Here is a 27,156-nt window from a genome sequence, read left to right as displayed (position 1 = left end):
GTTGAGTAATTTAGTCCATGACTTGCTTAACTATAATGATAGGACAGTAATTACTTCAGTGCTATTTTATGCGTCTATATGACTCATAATTATTATAAGCCTGTAAAGCGCATATGGTGCGTCATCACGTAACCCGTATAAAGTCGAAGATCATAAAATGAAGAAAAATGCGTATATAGCCGACTTTGGTGATGTAATGTTTACAGTTTTCTAATTTTCAACTATTTTAAAAAGTATGTTCCGAGTATGGAAGTAGGTAAAATCATATAGTAATTTCGGTATTAGTACTACCGAATTCAGATCTGTCTAAAAAGAAAACAAAAAAAGAAAAGTATTTCCCCGACATCAAACGGCTTTAGTGATGATGCCTCACATGGATACAGAATTACGGTAATTTTCTTTGTGCTGTAAGTATATGACTAACACTGTTATTATCATTATTGTTAACAATAATAATATAGTAGTATTGATAGTGGTAAATAATACGATGTAGTAGTAAATTGAAAGCGAAGTATTTGAAATGTTACACTTTGTTATCCAAATATGCTTCAGAGAATAATATGACCTTTGTACTTGTTTGTACGATTTCATCATCTACATGCCCAGGTTTTGCTCTACTCTTTTGGATATTTGAAAACCTATAGTGTCGGATTCTGCTGTCTTGTTTGTTGGGACTTTACAAAGTATCATTTCAGGGTGTTTTCTTTTTTTTAAGGCTCTCCAATTGCTTGATTGCGTTGTCTGTGGCTCGTCAATTCTACAAGTCGGTGATTTGTTTTTGAAGTTGTTGCTGATCGGCTCTGCAGACGTGTGTTGCCGTGTGCGTTATTTGTTATTGACCATCTCAGGATGGGTTACACTTTCTTATGCCGAAGGTTCATCATTCCGAAGGTTCGTTAATCCGAAGACTCGCTATTCCAAAGGTTTGTTGGTACGCACCTTCTCCTCATTTTCGGATTAACGAACCTCATTTCATTTTCGGATTTAGGACAAACCTTTAGAATAACTAACTTTATTAACTGGGCTATTTTATTTTTGGAAATTCGAACCTTCGTAATAACGCCACAAAATGTTCGGATTAGCAAACCCTAGTTCATTTTCGGTTTAACGTACATTATTGTTTCGGAATAACGAACCTTCGGGATAACGATCACATCACCGGAGTGAGTTAGTCATTTTGAGTTGACTGCACACAGCTTGTACACCATCTCCACAGTATGATGCAGTAGCTGTGGAACTCGGTCGTAATCACCTGCTGAAGCCTGGAATCAGCCCTTACAGTATTATGGATATATACGTGGTCTATTTTAGTCATAAATCAGAGTCAGTAGTCGTTTTAGTAGGTTCATGATTCAAATACAGGCGTTAAAAATAGCTAGAGACTCAGATTCCAGTCAGCGTTTAAATTAAGCATGACAGCGCCACAACAAAGGAAACATGCTCGCCCTTTTTCCCCGAGGCCTTCACGTATAGTTCAGAGATCATTCAGCCATTGTATTTATATATAATATATTCATATATTATAACTATCTAAACTAACTAAATATTATATATTTATAACTATCATCATACATTTCATCATCAGGTTTAGAGGTTTGAATACAACACGAAGAGATGGAGAACAACAACAGCGTCAAAGTGTTCCGGCCAGTCAGCCTGACGGAAGACCTAGATCGGTACACTGACACCTTCATGACGGCCTTCTGGCCAAACTCCGAAGACGTGGAAGTCATTCGCCAGTGGCTCAGACAAGACTTTGAGAAGGAAGTCGTCGCAAAATTAGCAGCGCCCAGCCACGGATGCGACTGGAGAATCAACGCTCTAGGAGTGGGGACCGGAGATGGTGAGTGAGATACTGGAATGATCAAAACGACGGGAGCGCGAACACAAAATGGAGAGAAAGAAAGAAAGAAAAAAAAACCTGTAAGAAATAATGAAAGAAAGAAAGAAAGACAGAGAGAGAGAGAGAGAGAGAGAGAGAGAGGCGTGTTTAGAATACAATTTTTTTTCAGATATCTGGAATTGTTTCATGGGATTTCATGCGTGGGATAATTTGGCGTAAAAAATTGCAGGAAAAGTAACTTAAATTGTCTACTTAAATTTTAAAGGACAAGTTCACCTTCATAAACATAAGGATTGAGAGAATGTAGCAATGTTAGTAGAACACATCATTGAAAGTTTGAGGAAAATCGGACAATCCGTTCAAAAGTTATGAATTTTTGAAGTTTTTGTGCAGTAACCGCTGGATAAGAAGACTACTGCAGTGTGTGAAAAACTTAGATGTCACATGCGTACAACAATATAAGGAAAATATAAAGAGAATTTCACAAAATTTCATCTTATGAAAAAAGTACACATTCCCTCGACTCGTTACCGACAAATGTTATTGGTAATATTATTCCCCCTGCCTTTAGAAAGAGGCAATTCAGGTGCTCTTTTATTATGCGAAAAAAAGTGAAAATATGTTGAATTTTCTTTATATTTTCTTTATACTGTTGTACGCATATGACTCACAAGCTGTAGTAGTCTCCTCATCCAGCGGTTCCAAAACAAAAATTTTAAAATTCATAACTTTTGCATCGATTGTCCAATTTTCCTCAAACTTTCACTGATGTGTTCTACTAATATTGTTGCATTCTCTCAATCCTTATGTTTATGAAAGTGAACTTGTCCTTTAAAGTGTTCATAAGAAATCGAGTGCTTTCTACACAAACAGCGATCAAGGGTCCTTAATGGTTTACCACGGGATTTTTTGTTTGTTTGTGTGTTTGTTTGTTTGGGCGTTTTTTCTGAAAACATAAGCAGTGACAAGTGAAGCTAAAACAGGGACAAAATATATAACTTGAAGCGTTTGTTTGCAAAAACCGATAAGTCCATTATTGAAGGTTTTTAAGTACGGTTTCTGTCATAAAGTACAAAATAATACCTTTTAAATGATATATTGGTCACTACATATAAAGGCACATTTTTGAAGTTATGGTCAAAAGAAGCAAACAATTTCTTATTATTCTCTTTATTTTTCTTGACCTTTAATCGCAAATATCTCCATTTGGCAAATATGGACTTATCGGTATTTGCGAACAAACTCTTAATGTTAAAAAAGGTATGTAGAGCCATTCAGGATGTGTTTTTTGTTTTGTTTTTGTGTGTCTTTTTTAAAGAAATCCATAATTATCAACTGCAACTCCATTAGACCTTGTCCTTTTAAAATTCGCACTTTAAATTCTAATACATGTAAAGGGAAAATCAAAGTAAGATGCAATAGTTTTTGTATCATTGCCTTTATCACAGGCTCAATGGATGAAATCATAATCGAAAAGCTTCGTCTGTACTTCGGAAAGGTTCGCTACACCGCTGTGGAACCAGGAAAAGTTATCGAACAGTTTGAACGCCGAGTGCACAACAGCCTAGACTTGAAGGCAACGGAATTTTCTTGGAAGAATATGACGTATGAAGACTTCTGCCGAAGTGAGATGAAGCACGGTCGGAAGTTTACGTTCATCAGCCTGATCCATTCGGCATACTACTTTGATGACATACAGGAATCTTTGAGGTCCTTAATGGGATCGCTAGAAAGAGGAGGGGCGTTGTTGATCATCGTAAACAGAGGTCAGTGCAGAGATAATTATCAGTTGCCATACCTCAGACAATCTCTTTTCATGTATTCGTCCCCAAGGAATGTTTGACAAAGACTATTAACAAGTTTGATTCAAGTTTTGTTTATGGCTGGCCGTTCATGCTCCTGTGCCTGGGGATGCACGTCACGAGTTCGACGCCCACGAGTCGTGCAGACCACGAGCCATACAACCCACGAGTCATACCGTACACCCCATGAGCTCGACACTAAGGCAGATAAAGCCCCTAGGCAAACTAGGCCAACGAGTTAGACACTAAGCAAAAAAGGCCAACGAGACCGACACGCTGAGCCCACTGGTGTAATGCCAGTCTTGTGTGTTTTTTTTTTTCTTTTTGCTTAGAGTCTAACTCGTGGGCCTTGTTTGCCCAGTGTCGGACGCATAGGACCTATTTGCCTATTGTGTCGAGCTAATGGGCTGTGTGACTCATGGACTGTATGAATCGTGGACTTTTTTTCAATGTTGAACTCATTAGCCATATGACTCGTTGGTGTCTGTCTCGTGGGATGGCCCCATGCCTGGCCACTCGTATTCCATTCATGGTTTTCAGGGGAATTTACAAATATCGTGGACAGTAACTACCATCCATAGCTTAGGTGCGATTTACGTAGAATTTAAAGTTCGGCTTTGTGAAGAATCCCCCCCCCCCCCCCCCCCAGCACATGGGTATACAAGCAGAGAAATCACCCAGCGGAGAACCGTCGATGGCTCCTCCTTTGCTCCTTCCTCTGTCCTTTTCATGTCCTTTTCTGGCCTTTGACCTCCTGTTTATTGTTTCCACGCGTATGTAAGAGAGTTGCTTTGTTTCTGTCTGTGTTTGCGTTTGTGTGCGTACTTGTTTTATGTTCTGCTTCCCGAGGAATATGTCTAATTGTTTCGTTTCATTATTACTACAATTTACTACTCACGAGGGGACTGCATTCTACAAGCTTGGCTTTTTAGCAGTCCACTCCATTTCCGACTTTTTCTTGGATATGATTCAGTCCCATTTTGTCCATGTATTTCTTCATCTAAAGTATGTTTATTGTCTCATTGTAAACAAATGACGTTCATTTATATCTCATTTGGATATGCAAAAGTTACAATGTACTTTACTTTGTTTATATACAATTGTCATATTGTATACTTTCGTCGGAAATGAAATAAAATGAAAAGAATGAAATGAATGGATGGTTACACTATTGCTCCCAGGCTTTGTCATTATTGTTGAATTGCACTGGATTAAATGGAATTAATTCTATTTATCATATTTCACAATAAGACCCTAATACAATTACCTTTGTCCGTCTCGAGAGGGAGCAATTTGGTGCTGTCACGTTCGCTTAGGCCTTCCCATTTGACGGAGTTCTATCTTTCTTTCTTCACGTTTCCCTCCCCTAGACGATAACGACCTGGAGACATTTCTCAGTTCTCTCTCTTGGAAGACAAAGAATACCCAATCGAGACGTGTCGAAGAAATCCAGGCATTCGCCGCTTCGGAGAACATCCCTTTTACTACCTACCTGCTGTCTGCTAGAATCAACGTCACTTCCTGTTTCGACGAGTCGTCGAAAGAGGGCGACAAACTGCTCGACTTTCTCACGGAAACGGCTTATCTCCGTCGCACAGCGCCAACCAGTGTCCTAAGAGAAACGATAGACGTCCTGAAAATGGTTTCCAAGGAGGACGAGGAAGGGTTGCGGTATTTCTGCACCGCTTGCGATGCAATGTTGCTTTTCAAAGAACACGAAGAAACAGATTAATGTTTGTTTCCCTAAAAACTCATCAAAAACCTTTAGGACAATTATTTTTCTGAATTTGTTGCAACTCATTAACAAAGTGCCCCACATCGACGTATTAAGCACCGAATAAATCGGTGTAATAGTAGTACCAATGATTTAAAAAAAAATCATGAGCATACGCCAGGCTTGACTTGAGCCAAAGATTGTTTTCGCATTCAGCCCGAGCATGTATGCCCAGTGTTACTTACCTTTTTTTCTCTTTTAAATCATGGCTTGTATATTACAACACTGGTTTATTCGGTGCTTATCTATGCAGGGCTTAATTATAAAGTTGATGTAGGGCACGTTGTCAATCGGTTGCAATAAAAATAACTCGACGCAAGAGTGCTATTAAGTTTAATATTCTGCATTTGTACCACCTCTGGGGCTCATTTATGTTGCGATAGCTGTCCCATGCTATAACTCTTTATGTGCCATGGTGAAAACCCCCTGTGTGCCACGTTATTCCGAGACACGAAGGTAGTCATGCTTTGAGAAAGAACTCTGTTTTTCTAATTTGTATAACCTCTACAAATTTCTGTTAAGATGGGCATAATAGTAGGGAAAGTTAAAGAGGAATGCCAAACTTTGTTTCGATAAAGAATTTATGACGAATCTATTTCCAATTTCTCTTTCGAATGATCAGTTGCTACATTACTGTAAATGCATGACTTTTGCACATAAAACCGTGACAGAAACTTAGAATGTACGAGCAAATATAGTTGGGAACACCGCTTGACAGTCAATCACCACATAGAATGCAAGCCGTATATGAGAGGAACAAAAGCATGAAAAACGTTTTCATTGTGCGGCGGGATTAGCAGTGATTAGCGATTTATCGATCGGTTTTGGCGGCTTTATTTGTTGAGCAGAATATGCGAAGTTGGCAAGCCGTCGACTGAGTCGGACGTGCGAGCGTGGCACATAAAGAGATAGTAATGATACAAAAATTCTTATCGTAACCGAGTACGGCCCCATCAAGAAACGAGATTCTTGTCACTGTGTAGGAATGTACAAAAGAGCCTTTATATCATCAATAGTCAGCAGTAGTATACTGGGAAAAATATGATAAGGAATTATATTCATCTTCTTTGCAAAGTGCAGTCTTATCGTGGAAGTGCATATTTGATACAGCGTTCGCATTCAGTACCCTTGCATCGAGTTTTCCAAAAGTACGTTATATCTTTCGACAATTTTCTAAGGCGGGAGACAGTAATAATTGTGGTGTACTTTCAATAGGTTTGCGCAGGTTTGAGTAATGAGTACGAAACTTACACCACAGGTACATCACCTAAAGAAGCCAGTCAAATTCGAATATTTGGTTAAGTCCGAAAAGTTCAGAGGTCAAATGATCAATGGGTTTTTTCTCTGTAATCAGCTGGTAATACATGTACTTTTATATCGATTTTATTTTGAAATTTGGATGTAAACTAGCATAACAATGTAGTGATTATTTCGGAATTAAGTCAGGGGAAGAATGAGTATGACCCTAATACGTTGTATATTTCTTTCATGAATACCCATTTTCATTCATATTCACAGACACTTTACACAAACACACACACATTCTTTAAAAAACACTTTTATGCAATCTCTCATTTAGAAATGAAAATATACTAACTTATATCTCTTTAGCAACTTAGACTCGTATAATAGTCATTATGAATTTGACACACATCTACACAACTGTATACACGCACATCACACCCAACACAATGTTGACTCATGCATAATCAGATTAATATTTCCTCCATTGTCATGTATCTCTCACATTAATATTGATAGAGTAGTTTTTTTATCTATTTTTATGGCTATCGATTATCTATGTATCTAATATGGTATACCTGTGTTCCGTCTGTATTCACTCTATGTATCTACCAATGTAATGTGTTTGTATGCAAACTAAACAAATTGCCGGAAATGGACAATAAAATCGAATTGCATCGAAAGTATATATCGCGCCTGATGTGAGAAAACATTTGAATTCAACAATGTGAGTGTCTATCACTCAACTTGAATACATGTATACAGAATCGCTTTCTCTTTATATACAGAGTCAATCAAATTTCCTGTAGTTTCTACAGTAGTACTTATTGATTAAGTTATTCAATTGTCATTGTCTCCTCCATACATTTTAATCATATACTTATTAATAATTGTTATCGATTTATACTATTATTACTCTTTATCTATATTTAGTCATTTATCATTTGAATTGAACAATTGAATTGAATTATGTATAGAACAATTGCTTTGATTTATTTTTGTGTCTTCCATGTGTATGCAATCCCTATCTCTCCTATTTCCTATCTATTTATTTTCCTATTTCTCTCCTATCTCCTATTTATCTCCAAGTAAAATTATCTTTCGGGTTTGTGCTCGTGTGTCACACACAAATGCACTGCTATAGCTTTTGACCATTCGGGCATTGAGAATTAAGGGTTTCTGGGACGAAGACTGGACTAGGGCTTTCTATTATACTTATAGCTCGGTCGGTAGCGCACCGGGCTAGCAATCCGGAGGTCTAGATGGAATCCCATTTTCTTTGCTCATTTTTCCACTATTGAATTACATTCTTTTCTGGTCAGTTTTCACAGAGCACACATACGCATACACATAGCACCCTCAAGAAAAAAACAAACAAAAAACAGATGCACCCTAAAAGTATAAATTTGCGAAAATGTAGAACTTTGCACATTTGAAAGTGTACATCACGGGGCTTAATGTGTCGGTCTCGCTGTCCCCCCCCCCCCTTTTTTTTTTTTTGCTTAATGTGGAACTCGTGGGCCTTGTTTGCTTAGTGTCGAGCGCATGGGCTGTATGACTCGTGGACTTTCGTGAGCCGTATTAACTCGTGGACTGTATGACTAGCGGGCTGTACGACTCATGGGTGTCGAACTCGTGACGTGCTCCCAAACCAGAATGCTAATTATCCTGTATTCCCAAAACACAACCCTCCACTTGACACACTCGCATGGACAAAATAATTAAAGAATTTCGAAGCTCCATGGACAAACCAACCCACCTGGGCCCCATTTCATAAAAGATGTTAGGATATACAGCAACTCTTGCTGGAATGGCAACTTCCAATAGCAACAACCAATCAGGAAACTGAATTCTTCTCGTTAACATGACAATTGCCATTTTAGCAAGACTTGCTATCGGATCAACTTTTTATGAAATGGGGCTCAGGCCATTACCCTGCCAAATACGCACCACAGCACAACACACACTATCCTTCGAAGTAATATTATACACGATTTCTCCTTTAAATATCCTGCCACAGATAACCATAGCACATTGTTGACCCAGGCAACACACGCGTCTGCCAAACAGGTAACTACACTCAACTACAATTATATTCTTATCTACTTCTGTTTGCCATTTTATATTTCTCTCACTATAGGCTTATAATTATTAGAGGGCTTGTATAATTATGATATATGCCAATCACATTCATGTTTATTCCTCTTCTATGGCTAATGTGTTGTAATCGCCAAACACAATATGCTCCGAACTGTTATGATGAAATTACGTTCCATCTATTATGCCCATTCTATTTCATTCAATAGCTTACTTTCATTCAATAGCTTACTTCATGTAATGTGTTCAATATTTCTTCCCCATGCTTGCACGTTGATTTACGGTTATTTCTTTATTACGCCATGTTTGTTTACAATAAAGCTAGCGCAGATCAAGTATCAAAAGCTTCATTTAATGCACTTGACCTCTCGCGACATGCCTTGCTATGTATTACATATATCACGATTATACACAATAGAGGGTATATTCTGCTCCCACACCTCCCCATGCTCGGTCACTGCAGTTAGATATTCGATTTTCAAATCAGTATTAATACTGTGAAATCACACAACTATCAGTTTGTTGGGGCTGTTGGGGCTCATGCACCAAGAACCCTCTGGGGAGGCTACATCTTTTGATTCAGAGCCGTGCAACTAAGTTATTGCATGTGTGTTTTACGGAAAATGTCTGTTTTTCATACCTCAAAACCAATAATGATAATTATAAAACCAATAATTAATAATTGTATATTTTATTCCAAATGATCATGCTTATCTGAAATATCTCGAAAACCGGAGTAACGATGTATGGGTCTAAGCTTCCATAAATCGTGCGGTATCAGGGCTAGCAGATATTTGCCGACGTCACAGTGGTGCATGTCGGGAAAAATTATACACGCTTGAGGCCGCGCAGCAGGGCCGCACGCCGCATGCCCTGCTGCAGCTGCTCTCCTGTAGTTGCTAGAATGAATCGCTAGCAGAAACTGATCTCTACTCCGTGCTTACACGTCATCAATCACTATTCTGGGATTGGTCACGTGACATAACAGTTCACGAATATTGCATACAATTCCTCGAATTATCATTTTAAATTATGTTTTTAAAGTATAGTTTTAGAAATTTCTTCAAATTCTCTAGTGGAAAATTACCATGCGTAAAAAAAGTCATTTCTATGGGCCGAGAGATACTCTTTAATTTTAAAACTGTGTAAGAAGGTTTTTACATAGAAGATAACCTCTAGGAGAAGTGTTTCACTTTGCCTCATGATTGTAGTCGACTTTGCCCTAATAGTCTGGGGCAAAATGGAATTTTCATACTTTTTTCAAGGTCACAGTAATTGATAAAACTGATAATCTTAAAAAAAAAAAATTACTGCCATTTGTTAGCGTTAGTCCTTTACTCTGCTTTGGATTCCCGTTTTGGCTGGACAATATTTCTTGGTCTACTTTGCAGCGGGGTTCCTACAAAAATATTTCCAACGCTGAAAACATCGTGATGGGAAATGTAAATAGGAGGCGGAATGCAGCCGATATTTTTCCTGCTAAACGTATTTGTTAGAGCGGAAAGGTCAAGTCTCGCTTCGGATGTCAAGGTAGAGGTGTGTGAGATGTACAAAGGCTCCCCTTCCAATTACAAGAAACAGACAAACATATTTTCTATTCTCTTTTTTCACACCATCTCGATATCTGAAAAGCGCTTCATTCTTCTTCATCGATCAACCACGGATTCACTCCTTGGCAGTCTGCCATGGTATAAATAATACACTGTACCCCAAAGTTCCACGTTCTTTTCAATACCACGGAGTTTTGATATTCATATCATAAGGAGGGGGGGATGGAGAGGGTGTCATTGACAGTTGATCCCATCGGTCAGCATCGACCCCCACCACACATGCACGCGCGCACACACACACACACACACACACAAACACACACACACAAACGTTTCTATGTGCACAGCGTTTAGTTGCAGGTGCGCCGAGATACACATTATTCATGAGAAAATCTCTCGTTTGGTTACGGGAAAAAAAAGGCGCGAGCGGCTGGAGAAGAAGGTCATGTGACCAGTCAGCGTGTAGCTTCTACATGACATCCACATAAGGGCGCTTCAGCATTAGTCTGTTCTATAACTTCAGCATCTTACAAACACAACTCACACTTTAAAATATCCTTTACACCTCTCCTTAACCTCACACACTCTAAAAAAAAAAACCCGAGTCAGAACTGACCCGGATCTGGGCCCGTTGGGGTCATACACCGTTCCGGGTAAAAAACGACTTGGAATTTGGTTATGAAGACCCCGAATGGGATCACCCTGACCCAATTCATGACTCTGAATGGGTCATATCTGACCCCATTCCTTGTCATTTCTGACCCGGAACGGTGTATGACCCCAACGGACCCAGTTCCGGGTCAGTTCTGACTCGGATGTTTTAAGAGTGCTGAAGAACAACAGTAAGTATGAAAACATATACATCACTATATTAAGGAATGGCTTGCACGACGACAAGAGCAGGCCGTTTATTGTCAGTATATATGCATATAACGATACAATGCAATATCTATTCTGTTCGCTTTCAACATGTAAGATGACACAACTGTGTATTGGCGATAATAAACCCCTAATAAACCCAGGGTAAAAAAGAAAAGAAAAAAAAAAAACTCTGGAAAACCTTGTGGCTCATTAAGGAGCGTACATTAATACCGAATTATTACAAATTAAAGTGGTCGTGGTGAAGATGCAAGCTAGAATGATTTACTACACACTATATGCCCAACATTAAAAACCTTTCTGACAAGCCATCTGTGGCATTCCGGACTATTCATACGTCCGATTCTCTGGCTCCGACTGAATGCGTAAGTATGAATACATTAACGAACAAACAATATTCAGGGCCGGCGGAGCGTTTTCAGTGTGGAGGTCCACTTCCGGGTTCCATGAGCTAACAAGCAAGAAAAAAAGCTAATCTCTCCCCTTCCATTTCCGGGTTTCTTCACCTGACAAACAAACAAACAAAAAAAAAGGTCCTCAATGGAAAAACATAACCTACCGCGCTCACACTTCAAGATCTCTATCTATTTCTATTCAGTGCCTCCTACCACCTACGTACTTTCGGGTTAAAAAAAGTGTGGGGGCCCAAAGTGATGATACCTTATGTATTCCTTTGTATGGTGCACAAAAAGTGTGGGGGCCAGAGCCCCCACGGCCCCCACGCTTCCGCCGGCTATGCATTTGCCTGCTATACAAACGTAACGCAGGCAAAGAATATTTCAGAATTGAGATTCAGCATTCTGGTGCACGCTTTGGGTCAAATATTTGGGAAATTTTCAGTCTAAAAAGCGATTAAATATGTGTAGATTATTCGAATGAATAGGCCAACCCTTTCAGGACGATATGAATAAAACAAAGAAGTGAAGAAATGAATGAATGAATGAATAAATAAATAAATAGATAGATAAATAAATATTTCTGCATTCACCCAATCCACATGTCTATGAAAGTGAACTTGTCCTTTGAGAGTCACCAGTTTTAAAGTTGTAGAATGTTGGTGGAAAATTCCCCTTGGACTGCACTTAAGAAATATTTGTGGGGTAATTTAGTCCATGACTTGCTTAACTATAATGATAAAATAGTAATGACTTCAGTGCTGTTGTATGCGTCTATATGACTCATATTATAAGCCTGTACAGCGCATAATGGTGATGATAATAACTGTTATTGTCATTATTGTTATCAATAGTTATAGTATAGTAGTATAGTAATAGTAGTGTAGTGCAATGTAGTAGTAAATTGAAAGGGAAGCATTTGTGATGTTTCACTTCGTTATCCAAGTATGTTTCAGAGAACATGGCCTTTGTACTTTTTATTGATTGATTGATTGATTGATTGATTGATTTTTTATTTATTCATTTATTTATCTATTTATTTTTTGCTATTATTGTTATTATTATTATTATTTATTATTATCATTATTATTTTTTTTTTTTTTTGGGGGGGGGGGGGGGTTGTTTAAAAAAAACCCAGAAAACGATGGAGCCAGTTTGGCTTCCAGACCCTCTTCCCGTACGATTTTGCTATTCAGGATATTGACGCCATCAACGTCGTGTGTTGCCGTATACGTTGTTTGTTATTGACCCTCTAAGGATGGGTTACACTTCCTTGTGCGGAGGTTCAATATTCCGATGGTTTTAGGACGAATTTAGGATGGATTTAGGACGAACCGTGGGAATAACAAACTTTATTCATTTTCGGATAAAGGAACCTTTGGAATAACGCCACAAATATTCGGACAAGCAAGCCCTATTTCATTTTCGGATTAACGAACGTCTTTATTTCGGAATAACGAACCTTCGGAATAACAAACATCACCCAAGTGAGTTAATCATTGAGTTGACTGCACACAACTTGTACATAATCTCCACAGTATGATGTAGTAGCTGTGAAACTCGGTCCTAGAGATGTAATCACCTGCTGATGTCAGGAATCAGCCTGTATAATATTATGGATAGTGGTCAATTTGGTCGTAAATCATAGTCAGTGGTCATTCAAGAAGGTTCACGATCCGAACACAGGCATTTTAAAATAACTTAAGACTCAGATTCAATGCAGTCAGTAGGCTATTTAAAGCATGACAGTGGCACAACAAAGGAATTCAAGCATTCTGGTAAACCATTTTACCTGAGGCCTTGACGTATTAAATAGTTCAGAGATCATTTTAGTAATGATATCAATAAACCATCATTACATCTCGTCATCAGGAATAGAGGTTTGTATACAACACGAAGAAATGGGGAACAACAAAAGCATCAAAGTGTTCCGGCCGGTCAGCCTGACGGAAGACCTAGACCGGTACTCTGACACTTTCATGACGGCATTCTGGCCCAACTCCGAGGAGGTGAGAGTCATTCGCCAGTGGCTCAGACACGACTTCGAGAAGGAAGTCGTCGCAAAATTAGCGGCGCTCAGCCACGGATGCGACTGGAGAATCAACGCTCTGGGAGTGGGGACTGGAGATGGTGAGTTTAAAACTGGAATGAACAAAACAACACGAAATGGCAAGAAAAAAAAAAGAAAGACAAAGAGAGAAGCTTTTTGATAATTTTTTTTTCAGATATCTGGAATTGTTTCAAGGAATTTCTTGTGTGGGATAATTTGAAGTAGAAAATTGCAGGAAAAGTACCAAAAATGCTTGAATTTACTTCTAAATTGTTACAAGGAAATTGATTGTTTTCTACACAAATAACGCTCAAGTATCCTTATAATAGTTTTCTACGTTTTTTTTTTTCTTTCCTGAAAACGTAGCCATGACTTAAGAAACTAAAGGTATTGGGACAGAATATACCACTCCTCTGTAGGCCTATTATATGGTAGAAAAGGCATGTAGTTTTTTTTTTGTTTTTTTTTGTTTTTTTGAACAATAAAGCCATCATTATCAACTGCAGCTCCAGAAGCCTTTATCCTTTGACAATTTCCACCTTAAATTCTGATACATATAAAGAGAAAATGAAAGTTATAGATGCAACAGCTGTGGATCATTGCAGTATTAAAGTTTTGCAGTATTGCCTTTATCACAGGTTCAATGGATGAAATCATAATCGAAAAGCTGCGTCTATACTTGGCAAAGGTTCGCTACACCGCTGTGGAACCGGGAAAAATTATTGAACAGTTTGAACGCCGAGTGCACAACAGCCTAGACTTGAAGGCAACGGAATTTTCTTGGAAGAATATGACATATGAAGACTTCTGCCGAAGTGAGACGAAGCACAGTCGGAAGTTTACGTTCATCAGCTCGATCCATTCGGCGTACTACTTCGATGACATACAGGAATCTCTGAGGTTCTTAATGGGATCGCTCGAAAAGGGAGGGGCGTTATTGATCATCGTAAACAGAGGTCAGGGCAGAAATTATTATACCAGTTATCTCAGACAATCTCGTTTCAATGTAATCATCTCCAAAGAGTGTTTGACAAAGATTATTTAGTTCGATTCAGTTTTGTTTGTAGCTGGCCGTTCATGCCCCTGTGCTTGGGGGTGCACGTCACGAGTTGGACACCCACGAGTCATGCAGACCACGAGCCATACAACCCACGTGTCATACCATACACCCAATGAGCTCGACACTAAGACAGATAAGGCCCATGAGTCCGACACTAGGCAAACTAGGCCCACGATATAGACACAAGCAAAAAAGGCCCACGAGACCGACACGCTAGGCCCACTGGTGTAATGTCGGTCTTGTGGGCCTTTTTTGCTTAGAGTCTAACTCGTTGGCCTTTTTTGCCTAGTGTAGGATGCATTGGCCTTATTTGCCTAGTGTCGAGCTCATGGGCTATGTGACTTCTATGTAGGCTGTATGACTAATGGACTGTATGAATCGTGGACCTTTTTTTTTTCAACGATGAACTCGTTGTCGTCTGTCTCGTGGGATGACCCCATGCCTGACCACTCGTATTTCATTCATGTTTTTCAGGAGAATTTACATGGACAGTAACGTAGTTACGCAAAACTTAAAGTGCGTCTTTTGTGGAGAACCCCCCCCCCCCCATCCTCAGACAATGTGTATAGCACAATTATCTACAATATTCAGTGGAGACCCGTCAATGGTTACACTATTGCTCCCAGGCTTTGCCATTATTGTTGAATTGCACTGGATTAGATTTACTTCTTATATTTCACTATAAGACCCGAATACAATTACCATTGTCCTTCTCCAGAGGGAGCAAGTTGGTGCTGTCACGTTCGCTTGGGCCTTCCCATTTGATAGAGTTCTACCTTTCTTTCTTCACGCATCCTTCCCGTAGACGATAACGACCTGGAGACATTTCTCAGTTCTCTCTCTTGGAAGACAAAGAATACCCAATCGAGACGCGTCGAAGAAATCCAGGCATTCGCCGCTTCGGAGAACATCCCTCTTACTACCTACCTGCTGTCTGCTAGAATCAACGTCTCTTCCTGTTTCGACGAGTCGTCGGAAGAGGGCGACAAACTGCTCGACTTTCTCACGGACACGGCTTATCTCCGTCGCACAGCGCCAACCAGTGTCCTAAGAGAAACGCTAGACGTCCTGAAAATGGTTTCCAAGGAGGACGAGGAAGGCTTGCGGTATTTCTGCACCCCTTGTGACGCCATGTTGCTTTTCAAAGAAACGGATTAATGTTTATTTTCCTAAAAACCTGCTAAGAATCTTTAGGACAATTATTCTGCATTTATTGCAACTCATTAACAAATTTCTCCACGATCGCTGTAAGTAAGCACCACAATTATTTCGTGTTTTACTGGTTGCCAAAAAAAAAAAAAAAAAAAAAAATCATGGGCATATACAATACTCGGGCTAGATTCGGGCCAAAGACTGCTCTCACATCCAGCCCGACCATGTATGCCTATAGTGTTACTTTTTAATCGTGGCTTGTATACAACACTTATTAACTTGGTGCGCATCTATAAAACATATAGCCGATGTAGAGCACCTTGTCAATCAGTTGCAATAAAAACAACTCGACGCGATAATGTCATTTATTTGAATATTCTGCATTTGTACTACCTCGGGGCTCATGTTACGATAGCAGTCTCTTGCTATAGATTATGTAATAACAACTTCTTGTAGTAACCGAACACGGCCCTATCAAGAAACGAAATTCTTGTCGCTGAGTAGTAAAATGTATAAAAGAGCATTGGTATCATCGATATTCATCAGTAGCATACTGGGAAAAAATTATGATAAGAAATTTTATTCAGCTTCTTTGCAAAATGCAAAATAACATGAAAGCACCTTCTTGATAGAACTATCGCATTCAGTACCCTTGCATGAGCATCGAGTTTTTCAATTAAGTAGCCTTTTGTCAAGGATCTCTCGCTGTAGGTCAAATGGTCAATGGATTTTATCTGATACAGCAGTATTGCAATATTTGTATATCGATTTTATTTCGAAATTCGGATATAAATCATCATACCAATGTTATGATTATTTCGCAATTGAGTCAGGGTAAGAATGAGTATGACCCTGATGTGTTGTATATTTCTGTCATCATATGGTCATGAGTACCCATTTTCAAATTGTAAACACATCTACACACTGTCCTGTAAACACGTACATCACATCCAACGCAATGTTGACTCATACATATACATGTAGGCCTACAGATTACTCATTTATCTCTGACTTTAATATTGATATCATGTCTCTTTTATGGCTATCATAATTATCCATGTATCTGTGGTATACCTGTGTTCTGTGTGTATTCATTCTATGTATCTACCGATGTAATGTGTATGTATGCAAACAAAACAAATTGCCGGAAATGGACAATAAAATCGAATAGAATTGAAAGTATCGCGCCTGATGTCAGAAAGCACTTTGAAGGCAACAATGTGAGTGAGTGTCTATCAATCAACTTGAATACATGTATTTAGAATAGCTTTCTCTTACAAAGTCAATCAAATTTTCTGTTCTCAGAATACTTATTGATTAAGTTATTCAATTATTATCTATTCATAACATTTTAATCATATTTATGATTTATTGTTATTAATCTAGAATGTTACCACTATTCATTTTCATTAGTCATTTATCATTTGAATTGAATAATTGAATTGAATTATGTATAGTATTAAAGGGAACGCAAACCCAAAGAGCAATGTGGATTGAGTGAAAGCAGCAACATTAGTAGAACACATCAGTGAAAGTTTGAGGAAAATCGGACAATCGATGCAAAAGTTATGAAGCTTTAAAGTTTTGGTGTTGGAACCGCTGGATAAGGAGACTACTAGAAGTTATGACGTATGAGTGGACAACAATACAAAGAAAATATAAGGGAAATTCAACGAACATTTACTTTTCTAGCATTATGAAAGAGCATTTGATTAACCGCTTTCAGAAATGAGGGGGAGTAATTGCTACCCTTAACATATGTCAGTATCATGTTGACGGAATTTGTAATTTTCATGAAAAATGAATTTTTGTGGAATTTTCTTTATATTTTCTTTATATTGTTGTCCACTCATACATCATAACCTCAAGCAGTCTCCTCATCCAGCGGTTCCAACACCAAAACTTTAAAGATTCATAACTTTTGCATCGATTGTCCGATTTTCTTCAAACTTTCACAGATGTGTTCTACTAATGTTGCTGCTTTCATTCAATCCACATTGCTCTTTGGGTTTGCCTTCCCTTTAATGCTTTGATTGATTTGAGCAATGTGTATGCGTGTGTATGTATAATGTCATGAATGTAGAACCTAGACATAGACATACACATAGACATTTATTGTACCGTAAGGATGGCACCCTCAAGAAAAAAGATGCACCCTAAAAGTATAAGATTGAACCCTTTGTGAAAAAGTAGGACTTTGCACTTTTGAAGGTGAACATAACGGGGCTTAATGTGTCGGTCTCGTGGGCCTTTCTTGCTTAATGTCGAACTCGTGGGCCTTTTTTGACGAGTGTCGCACTTGTTGGCCTTGTTTGCTTAGTGTCAGACTCATGTGCCTTATTTGCCTAGTGTCAAGCTAATGGGCGGCATAACTCGTGAACTCTCGTGAGCCGTACGACTCGTGGACTATGACTAGTGGGCTGTACGACTCGTGGGTGTCGAACTCGTGACGTGCTTCCCACCAGAATGCCCATTATCCTGTATTCCCAAAACACAAGCCTCCATTTGACACACTCACATGGACAATAATAATCAAAGAACTTCGAAGCTCCTTGGACAAATTTATCAACCCACCTGGTCTTTTGTAGCTTCCATATTTCATTTGTAATAATTGAGTATATGAATATAAGAACGACCCAAGTCCATTAGAGAAAATTTAGGAAAAATAGAAATTAATAAAAAATTCCCTACTCCCTTAAGTGTTTTCGGTTATTGGGGTGTTATTAATTCAAATTTGAATATAAAACAGTCACTTGAATGATTATCTGTATTTGCATGACTACGTAAATGGCTTTCAAACGCGATAGCCAAATTTGGACTTGGGTCGTTCTTATATTCAGGTACTCAATTGCATGTTTGTATACTCGTTCACTGTCCTCTGTTTACTATGTACAAAAGTTATATTTTTACATGAAACAGAATAAAGTTCAAGTTCAAGTTTGTGTTCACCTCTGCATAACCGCCATCAGACCATTACCCTGCCAAATACGCACCACCGCACAACACACACCATCCTTCCATGTAGGCCTATTATTACATGATTCCTTGTTACCCTGCCACAGACAGCCACAGCACATTGTTGACACAGACAACACACGCGTCTGCTAAGCAGGTAATTACACGCAACTACAATTATATTCTTATCTATTTCTGTTTGCCATTACATATTTCTTTCACTATAGGTCTGTATGAGGCATAATGGGTTTGTATACATATGCCAACCATATTCATGTCTATTCGTCTTCCATGGCTAATGTGTTGTAATCGCCAAACACAATACAGCTGTATGCTCTAAACTGTTATGAGGAAATCACGTTCCATCTATTGTGCCCATTCTATTTCATCCAATATTTAAATAGCTTATTAGTTCATGCAATGTTCAACATTTCTCTCCCATGCATGCTTGTACGTCAATTCATGGTTATTTCTTTATTACGTCATGTTTGTTTACGTCGAAGGCTTCATTTAATCACGCACCTGGCATCGCTCATTAACTAATTCATGCACCTGTTTCTGTCAAAAGTGGCACAAAAGCATTACAAACATGCTTTCCTGCTTTGATCTTACCGCCGACAGCCAGCCTGGATTAAAACAAGACGACGCTTTGAGAAATCTAGAAAGTACATGCGCAGAAGATCAAGATTAAATCAAGAAAAATGCATATGCAGTTGTAGTGTAAATTGAGAAATTATTGCTTAAGTAATTTCATAGCGAAATATAAGTACTTTACGAGAGAAAGCAATCATTTTGGCAGGTTGGTTGTGATTTGTAATCTAATTTTCCCCATTTTTCGCACATTGTTCCAGAGTAAACATGGACAGTAACCGTAGATGACATATTATGTCTTATCATTAATCCATGCATGTTACATGCTTGTCCACAAGTTATACTATTGTCTGTATTTGCTTTATGACACTCCTACCTTCTTGTACAATAAATCCTACGTAGTAATAAGTATGTATTACTGTATTTGGATATGGAAATGAATGAATGAATGAATGAATGATTGAATGAATGAAGTGTCCACTTCAGTAATTTTATTTTTCAATTTTGTGACAAGAAAACTGTCATGTTTTCGGGTTTGCTGCTCCCTTTCATCGGTGTTTATTCAAGGGCGGTTCAGTCTGAAAAGGCACCTCAGCAAAAATAAGACCGCAATGAGGGAAATGGTTCTTTTGTCAGTGACGATGCACGATTGCATAATCGTCATTATCCAAGCGCCTGAACGTACTCATTATGATACACATAGTCAGGTTGCGCCGGTGATGATGGGATCAAAGAAAGGCCTTCGTTACTAATAGTCCATGTGTGTAGTAGGTCCGTGATTTAATCCACTGGGCATCCTGCAACATGCCTTGCTATGATTTATCATGATTATACACAGTTGGGGTATGCTGCTCCTACACCTCCCCTTGCTCGGTCGCTGCATTTAGATATTCGATTTTCAAATCAGTATTAATACTGTGAAATCACACAACTATCAGTGTATTGGGGCTTTAAGGTCGTTTCTTGTAATTTGAAATAGATAACCAATAACGTATTGTCTTAGTTTTTAATTAAATATATTCCACGAATTGTGCACCAGATCGTTAAATTTCGATGCTTAAAATATTATTAAAGAGCTCCCTCGTGTGAGAGGGGTAATCCCCTCCAACACCCTGAAAGCTCGTTCGTTCTGTTTACATTTTACATTTTCAAATAATTTGATTGGTAAACAAAACAAAAATATCGCCGAAAAAATACAGCATTTATTTTGTATGTACCCCTTTATGCAAATTAGATATCTTATATACCAACGTATCGACCTACTTTTTTGAATATTGATTTTCTAAACATTGTTTCCATCAAAAGTGTACCAAAGGTCTACACTAGATTGGTAAATTTTCAAATCTAAAGATGAAAAAAACTCCCTCAGTCTCCTTCGGGGGAGGGGGGGGGGGGGGCGGGGCGGCGGGTATAGAACCCATCCCCTAAACTCTCCCCCGTTCAGTAATCAGTTCCTGCGTTTATATACTTCATTTTCAAATACATTTCTTTAAAAGCAAAATGGCAAATTCACATCACAATTATATAACCTTGTTTGCTGTTTTATATTTTTTCCTGTTTTAGCCATTATGGCAACACCTTTAAATGTGCAAAGCTGACCTCATTTATCTAAGTGTTTACGTGGAAGGCGATGTATAAAATCACTCTTCCGAGTAAGTTACTCGTATGTATGAAGTACAGACGGTTTCTTTGAATACGTATTGTATTGAACAGTTGTTGATGAATTATTCGAATGTAAAAAGGTGTAGGGCCTGTATGAATGATTCCAACGCTGAAAACTTCGTGCGGGGAAATGTAAATAGGACGCGTGAATGCAGCCGATATGTTCCCTGCTAAAGGTAGTCCATGGGCCAAGGCCCGAAAAATGGGTTATTGGTACCACCTGAGGTGGCAAAACCATTTTGGTATCATTTTGTTTGTCGGGCATAGATATGCTTTATCAGGCTATGATAGCATTTCCAAATGAGTAGCTTAGTCATAATAAATGAATTTGTAACCAATTTGGCCTCGTTTTTATATCCCTATACTTCTGAACCGAAACTAACCGCTATACAAAGAAGATCACTGTCTTCTGTATGTCCACAGGTGTTCTGTTGTAAACGCTGTGCTCTTGGTCTTTATTCAAGGCAGCGTAGGGGATATCCAAAGGGTTATGATGTCCATAGCTGTCACGCGGTGCGCTTAGTCTTTATCTAGACCAATGTACCGTTATCATATCTAAAGTTCTTAATAAAAGGGATTATCTATACTGTTTTATACTATACCCTCTCAACAAATACATCAGTTTTAAACAAAAATCACTCTGTTCATTTACAATATTATTTATCATGATATATTGTAGTGTACCGGTACATTGTTTTTGCATGATCTCTCATTGTTGGATGGAAATAAAGCGACATTGGCGTGGTATTACTGTTTTCACCGTAGCGTGTTCACCGGAAAATGATAAATAATTGAAAAATACGTAAAATTCACGAGGATTTTTTTTTTTTTTTTTGGGGGGGGGGGGGTGGTTTTTGTTTTTTTTTTTTAGATAAAGGGATATACACTGTATCATAAGCTTTGGATATTCCCTTCGCCGTCTTGAATAAAGACTAAACGCTGTGGACATCATAATCGTTGGATATTCCCTTCGCTGCCTTGAAGAAAGACTAAGCGCACCGCGTTTACAACAGAACACTTGTGAACATACAGGAGACAGTGCTCTTATTAATATTTGTATAGCGGTTAGTTTCGATTCAGAAGTATAGGGATATAACTATGAGACAAAAATTGGTTAAAAATTCATTTATTATGACTAAGCTACTCATTTGGAAATGCTATCATAGCTTGATAAGCATATCTATGCCCGACAAACAAAATGACACCAAAAAGGTTTTGCCACCTCTGGTGGTCTGGCCTGGCCCATGGACTATATTTGTTAGTAATTGTTAGTGTCCCCCCCCCCCCCCCCCCCAAAAAAAAAAAAAAAAAAAAAAAAAATCTCGCTTCGACGGAGATGTTATACGTAACAATGGAGAGGGAAAATTCCTCTCTATACAAAAACGGTTGTCAAAGTAGAGGTCTGAGGTACAAAGGCTTCCCTTCCAATATCAAGGAACAGGCAAACATATTTTCCATTCTCTTCCTCACGCAATCTCGATATCTGAAAAGCGCTTCATTCTTTTTCATCGATCAACCATGGATCCACTCCTTGGCAGTCTGGTTATATTATAATACACTATACTACCTCAAAGTTCGACATTATCTGTCACTACCATGGAGTTTTGATATTCATATCATGAATAAGGGGGGGGGGGGAGTGTCACTAACCCTTTACCCTCATCGGTCCGCCGCGGTCTCCCCCCCCCCCCCCCCCCCAACACACACACACACACACACACACACACACACACACACACACACACACACATATTAGAAAACGTTGTCCCTGTATGACATATGCAACTCTTTAGACGGGGAATATGTCACGTCACTGTGACACTTCTATTACATTTCTTTTTATAAATTGGTAATAAATTCAAGCACCTCTATGTCGGTTTCAAATGCTTTGCTGATCGTGATGTTCAAAATTGGGTTCAAAGTTTGATTTCCATAGAATATGAATTAATTTTCAACAGACCTAAACATCTTACGGTTGTTGATATGCTCGCTCAGTTACGCGAATACCACGTCATTTCTATAATAAAAAGCGAAATTTAGCATTCATATCATAAAATTACACACACAAAAAAGCAGAGGATTCCTACTGTAATACATATGAGTAGGTCCTGAGGTATCATCTCTCCAAATTTGGTGATTCTATGTGCTCTGTCATACTCCCAATATTTGACATTATAAAACAACTTGACTGTATAAGCTTGGCAGGGAGTACACAAACAAAGAGCAAGTGAATTTAAGCAAGCGGAAAATTCTGTGAGAGCAAGTGGCTAGTGATCACATCACAACTGGAGAAGGTCATGTGACCAGTCACCGTGTAGCTCCTACATAATACCCACACGAGGGTGCTTCAACATTTTTTTCTTTTAGAATTTATAGATGCAGCAATATGGCGCAAACTTTGGGTGGAATATTTGGGAAATTTTTCAATTTAAAAGATAATGAAATACGCGTAAATTTTACAACTGAATAGGCAAACCCTTTCAGGACGATATGAAGAAAACAAACAAATGAAGAAATGAATGAATGAATAAATGAATAAATAAAGAAAATAATAGATAGATAGACAGATAGATAGATGATTATATAGATAAATAAACAGATAAATAAAAAACAAATACCCAAGATAATGTGAATGTTAAATACAGCCGTCACATTGTTTGTTCTGCGTGTATGATATAAAGAAAAAAAATCGAATAAAGACATTAATGACTGAATAAATAAATGTAAATAAATAAATGAATAAATGAATAAGAAAATAAATGAATGAATAAATGAATGAATGAATGAATGAATAAATAAATAAACAAATGAATAAATAAATAAACAAATAGATAGATACCCAGGATAATGTGAATGGTTAGGTAGTTGTACATCCGTCACATTACATGTTCTACTTGTGCGACTTTACTGTGTACTGTAAGTCTGTGGAGGTATAGATTGTGCTCGATGACAAAATAAACAGCATGCACTGAATTCACTTGTAGTGACAGGCATCACGATAATGTCATGTGTATTGTCACTACAGAGGATAAGGAGAAATGTAATAAGCGAATAATGAAAGAATGGGGGGGGGGGGGGTTGAAACCCCCCATGGAAACCACACCCTGTTTCTCTGCGGCCATTGTCATACTCCATCTTTCTTTCAAGATATTCGTTCAGTCATTCACTTGGATCAGGTTCTCAACCGTGATTGCTTACCACGAGGGAGTACGAATTGACTTTCATTTCAAGGTTATTTGTATAAAGTATACGTGTGTACATAATAATTATGAATTTTCATTGAATTTAGAAGTGAAGAAACCCAACAACTCTGCGGTTGCATTTGGAGCGATAGGAAGAAGTTTTCGTTCTTTCCCCAAGCGGGCCCTGCTCTCCAACGACCCTCCCGAGAGATCCTCTTCTATTGTACCACCGATCTCTCGGTGGAGATCAGTGGTCGGGTCCAAAGACGTGTACACTCTGACTGGTCACACCGCTCGGCACTGAAGCCCGCGCGCTGCGGCATCCGCCATGAGCAAAATGGCAAAATGACGAACACAAGTTCCAATAAAGGCAAAACATTCTCCTACGTGTATGTGGGCCGCAGACACTCGACAGCAACGCAAAATCTATTAGCAAAATGGGCCAGGTACACAGAATTATGAGAGCAAAACCGGCAGGTTGGGTGTCAATAGCAGGGAGCCAATCAGGTGTGGAAGCAGGGGCGTCACCAGCTTTTTTTCAAGGGGGGTGCGTTTTGACCCTAATGTAACGAGATTTTTTTTTTTTTTACCGACATTTGGAATATAGGAAGCTCTCAATCCCTAGACTTTTACTGTTGTTGAGGGAAACCAAGCGGGAAAAGGGCACCGGCGTAGCTAGGATTTCATCTTTTACAGTAAAAAAACTACCACTTGGAGCTATATTTTTTCGCTTTGGAAATAAAGGGGGGGGCGTACCGGGCGCAACTGCCGGCAATTACTGGCAGCAACATCAGGAGAAAGGCATAACAATTAAATGCGAGCGAGCGGAGCGTGCGAGCTCAAGAATATTTTGACATTTTACAGTAAAAAAAAAAAAAAAAAAAAAAAAAAAAAAAAAAAAAAAAAAAAAACCTGCCGTTTGTTGCTATATTATTTCGCTTTAGAAATAAAGGGAGGGGGCGCACCGGGCGGAACTGCTGGCAATTACTGGCAGTAACATCAGGTGAATTGCATAACGATTATTTTAATGCGAGCGAGCTTGAAAATTTTACATTTTACAGTCCAAAAGCTGCCGTTCTTACCCATATTTTTTTCGCTTTGGAAATCAAGGGAGGGGGGCGCACCGGGCGGAACTGCTGGCAGTTACTGGCAGCAACATCAGGTGAATTGCATAACGATTAAATGCGAGCGAGCGAAGAGAGCGAGATTGAAAATTTTACATAAACAGTCCAAAAACTGCCGTTCTTAGCCATATTTTTTCGCTTTGGAAATTAAGGGACAGGGGCGCACCGGGCGGAACTGCTGGCAATTACTGGCAGCAACATCAGGTGAATTGCATAACGATTAAATGCGAGCGAGCGAAGAGAGCGAGCTTGAAAATTTTGACATTTTACAGTAGAAAAACTGCCGTTTGTAGCTATATTTTTTCGCTTTGGAAATTAAGGGGGGGCACCGGACGCAACTGCAGACAATTACTGGCAGTAACATCAGGGGAATTGCATAAAGATTAAATGCGAGCGAGCGAAGAGAGCGAGCTTGAAAATTTTACATTTCACAGTCCAAAAACTGCCGTTCTTAGCCATATTTTTTCGCTTTGGAAATTAAGGGAAGGGGGCGCACCGAGCGGAACTGCTGGCAATTACTGGCAGCAACATCAGGTGAATTGCAGAACGATTAAATGCAAGCGAGCTTGAAAATTTTACATTTTACAGTCCAAAAACTGCCGTTCTTAGCCATATTTTTTTCGCTTTGTAAATTAGGGGGGGGGGGGGGGTGGAGCGCATGCCACCGGGCGCAACTGCTGGCAATTACTGGCAGCAACATCAGGTGAATTACATAACAATTCAATGCGAGCGAGCGAAGAGAGCGAGCTTGAAAATTTTGACATTTTACAGTTGAAAAAGACACTGCCGTTTGTAACCATATGTTTTCGCTTTGGAAATTAAGGGGGGGGGGTGCGCCGGGCGCCACTGCAGACAATTACTGGCAGTAACATCAGGGGAATTGCATAAAGATTAAATGCGAGCGAGCGAAGAGAGCGAGCTTGAAAATTTTACATTTTACAGTCCAAAAACTGCCGTTCTTAGCCATATTTTTTCGTTTTGGAAATAAAGGGAGGGAGCGCACGGGGCGGAACTGCTGGCAATTACTGGCAGCAACATCAGGTGAATTGCATAACGATTAAATGCGAGCGAGCTTGAAAAATTTACATTTTGCAGTCTAAAAACTGCCGTTCTTAGCCATATTTTTTCGCTTTGGAAATTAAGGGGGGGGGGTGGAGCGCATGCCACCGGGCGCAACTGCTGGCAATTACTGGCAGCAACATCAGGTGAATTGCATAACGATTCAAGTGCGAGCGAGCTTGAAAAATTTGACATTTTACAGTCCCAAAACTGCCGTTTGATGCTATATCTTTTTTTTTTTCTTTTTTTTGCTTTCGAAATTGAGGGGGCACACCGGGCGCAACTGCTGGCAATTACTGGCAGCAATATTAGGAGAATTTAAATGCGAGCGAGCTTGAAAATTGTGACATTTTACAGTCTCAAAACTGCCGTTTGTAGCTATATTTTTTGCAGTAAGGGGGGGGGGGGGGCGCACCGGGTGGAACTGCCGGCAATTACTGGCAGCAACTTTAGGAGAGTGGCATTACGACTAAATGCCAGCGAGCGAGATTGAACATTTTGACATTTTACAGTCCAAAAACTGCCGTTTGTAGCTATACTTTTTCGCTTTGGAAATTAAGAGGGGGCGGGGGGGGGGGGGGATGCCCGGTGCGCCCCTCCCCCTGGATCCGCCACTGTGGGTAGTCAAGGGTGTCGGTTTATGTTCATGACTGGGGGAAGTATGACCAGCGAGGTGGCGTCGAAGTGACCAAGTATGGGAAGGATGTCCAAAATCTATGTATATAGTCAACACTTTATA

General features: G+C 39.2%; 2 protein-coding genes across 2 annotated transcripts; both read left to right on the top strand.

The window, feature by feature from the left end:
- The first annotated feature begins 1,614 nt into the window (after positions 1-1,614).
- Positions 1,615-5,377, top strand: LOC139736331 (histamine N-methyltransferase-like). Its single transcript, XM_071647069.1, has 3 exons — positions 1,615-1,843; positions 3,292-3,609; positions 5,016-5,377. Exons 1-3 carry the CDS (start codon positions 1,615-1,617, stop codon positions 5,375-5,377), a joined length of 909 nt encoding a protein of 302 aa, XP_071503170.1.
- Positions 5,378-13,483: 8,106 nt separating this feature from the next.
- On the top strand, positions 13,484-15,850 carry LOC139736325 (histamine N-methyltransferase-like). Its single transcript, XM_071647054.1, has 3 exons — positions 13,484-13,712; positions 14,271-14,588; positions 15,498-15,850. The coding sequence occupies exons 1-3, from the start codon at positions 13,484-13,486 to the stop codon at positions 15,848-15,850; spliced, it is 900 nt and encodes a 299-aa protein (XP_071503155.1).
- The last annotated feature ends 11,306 nt before the right edge of the window (positions 15,851-27,156 follow it).

Source organism: Diadema antillarum, unplaced genomic scaffold, assembly GCF_040938485.1.
Source record: "Diadema antillarum isolate AM-2024a unplaced genomic scaffold, OU_Dant_1.0 scf00000028, whole genome shotgun sequence".
NCBI lineage: Eukaryota > Metazoa > Echinodermata > Echinoidea > Diadematoida > Diadematidae > Diadema > Diadema antillarum.
The sequence above is the reverse complement of the archived record's forward strand: the minus strand, read 5'-3'. Positions and strand labels throughout refer to the sequence as shown.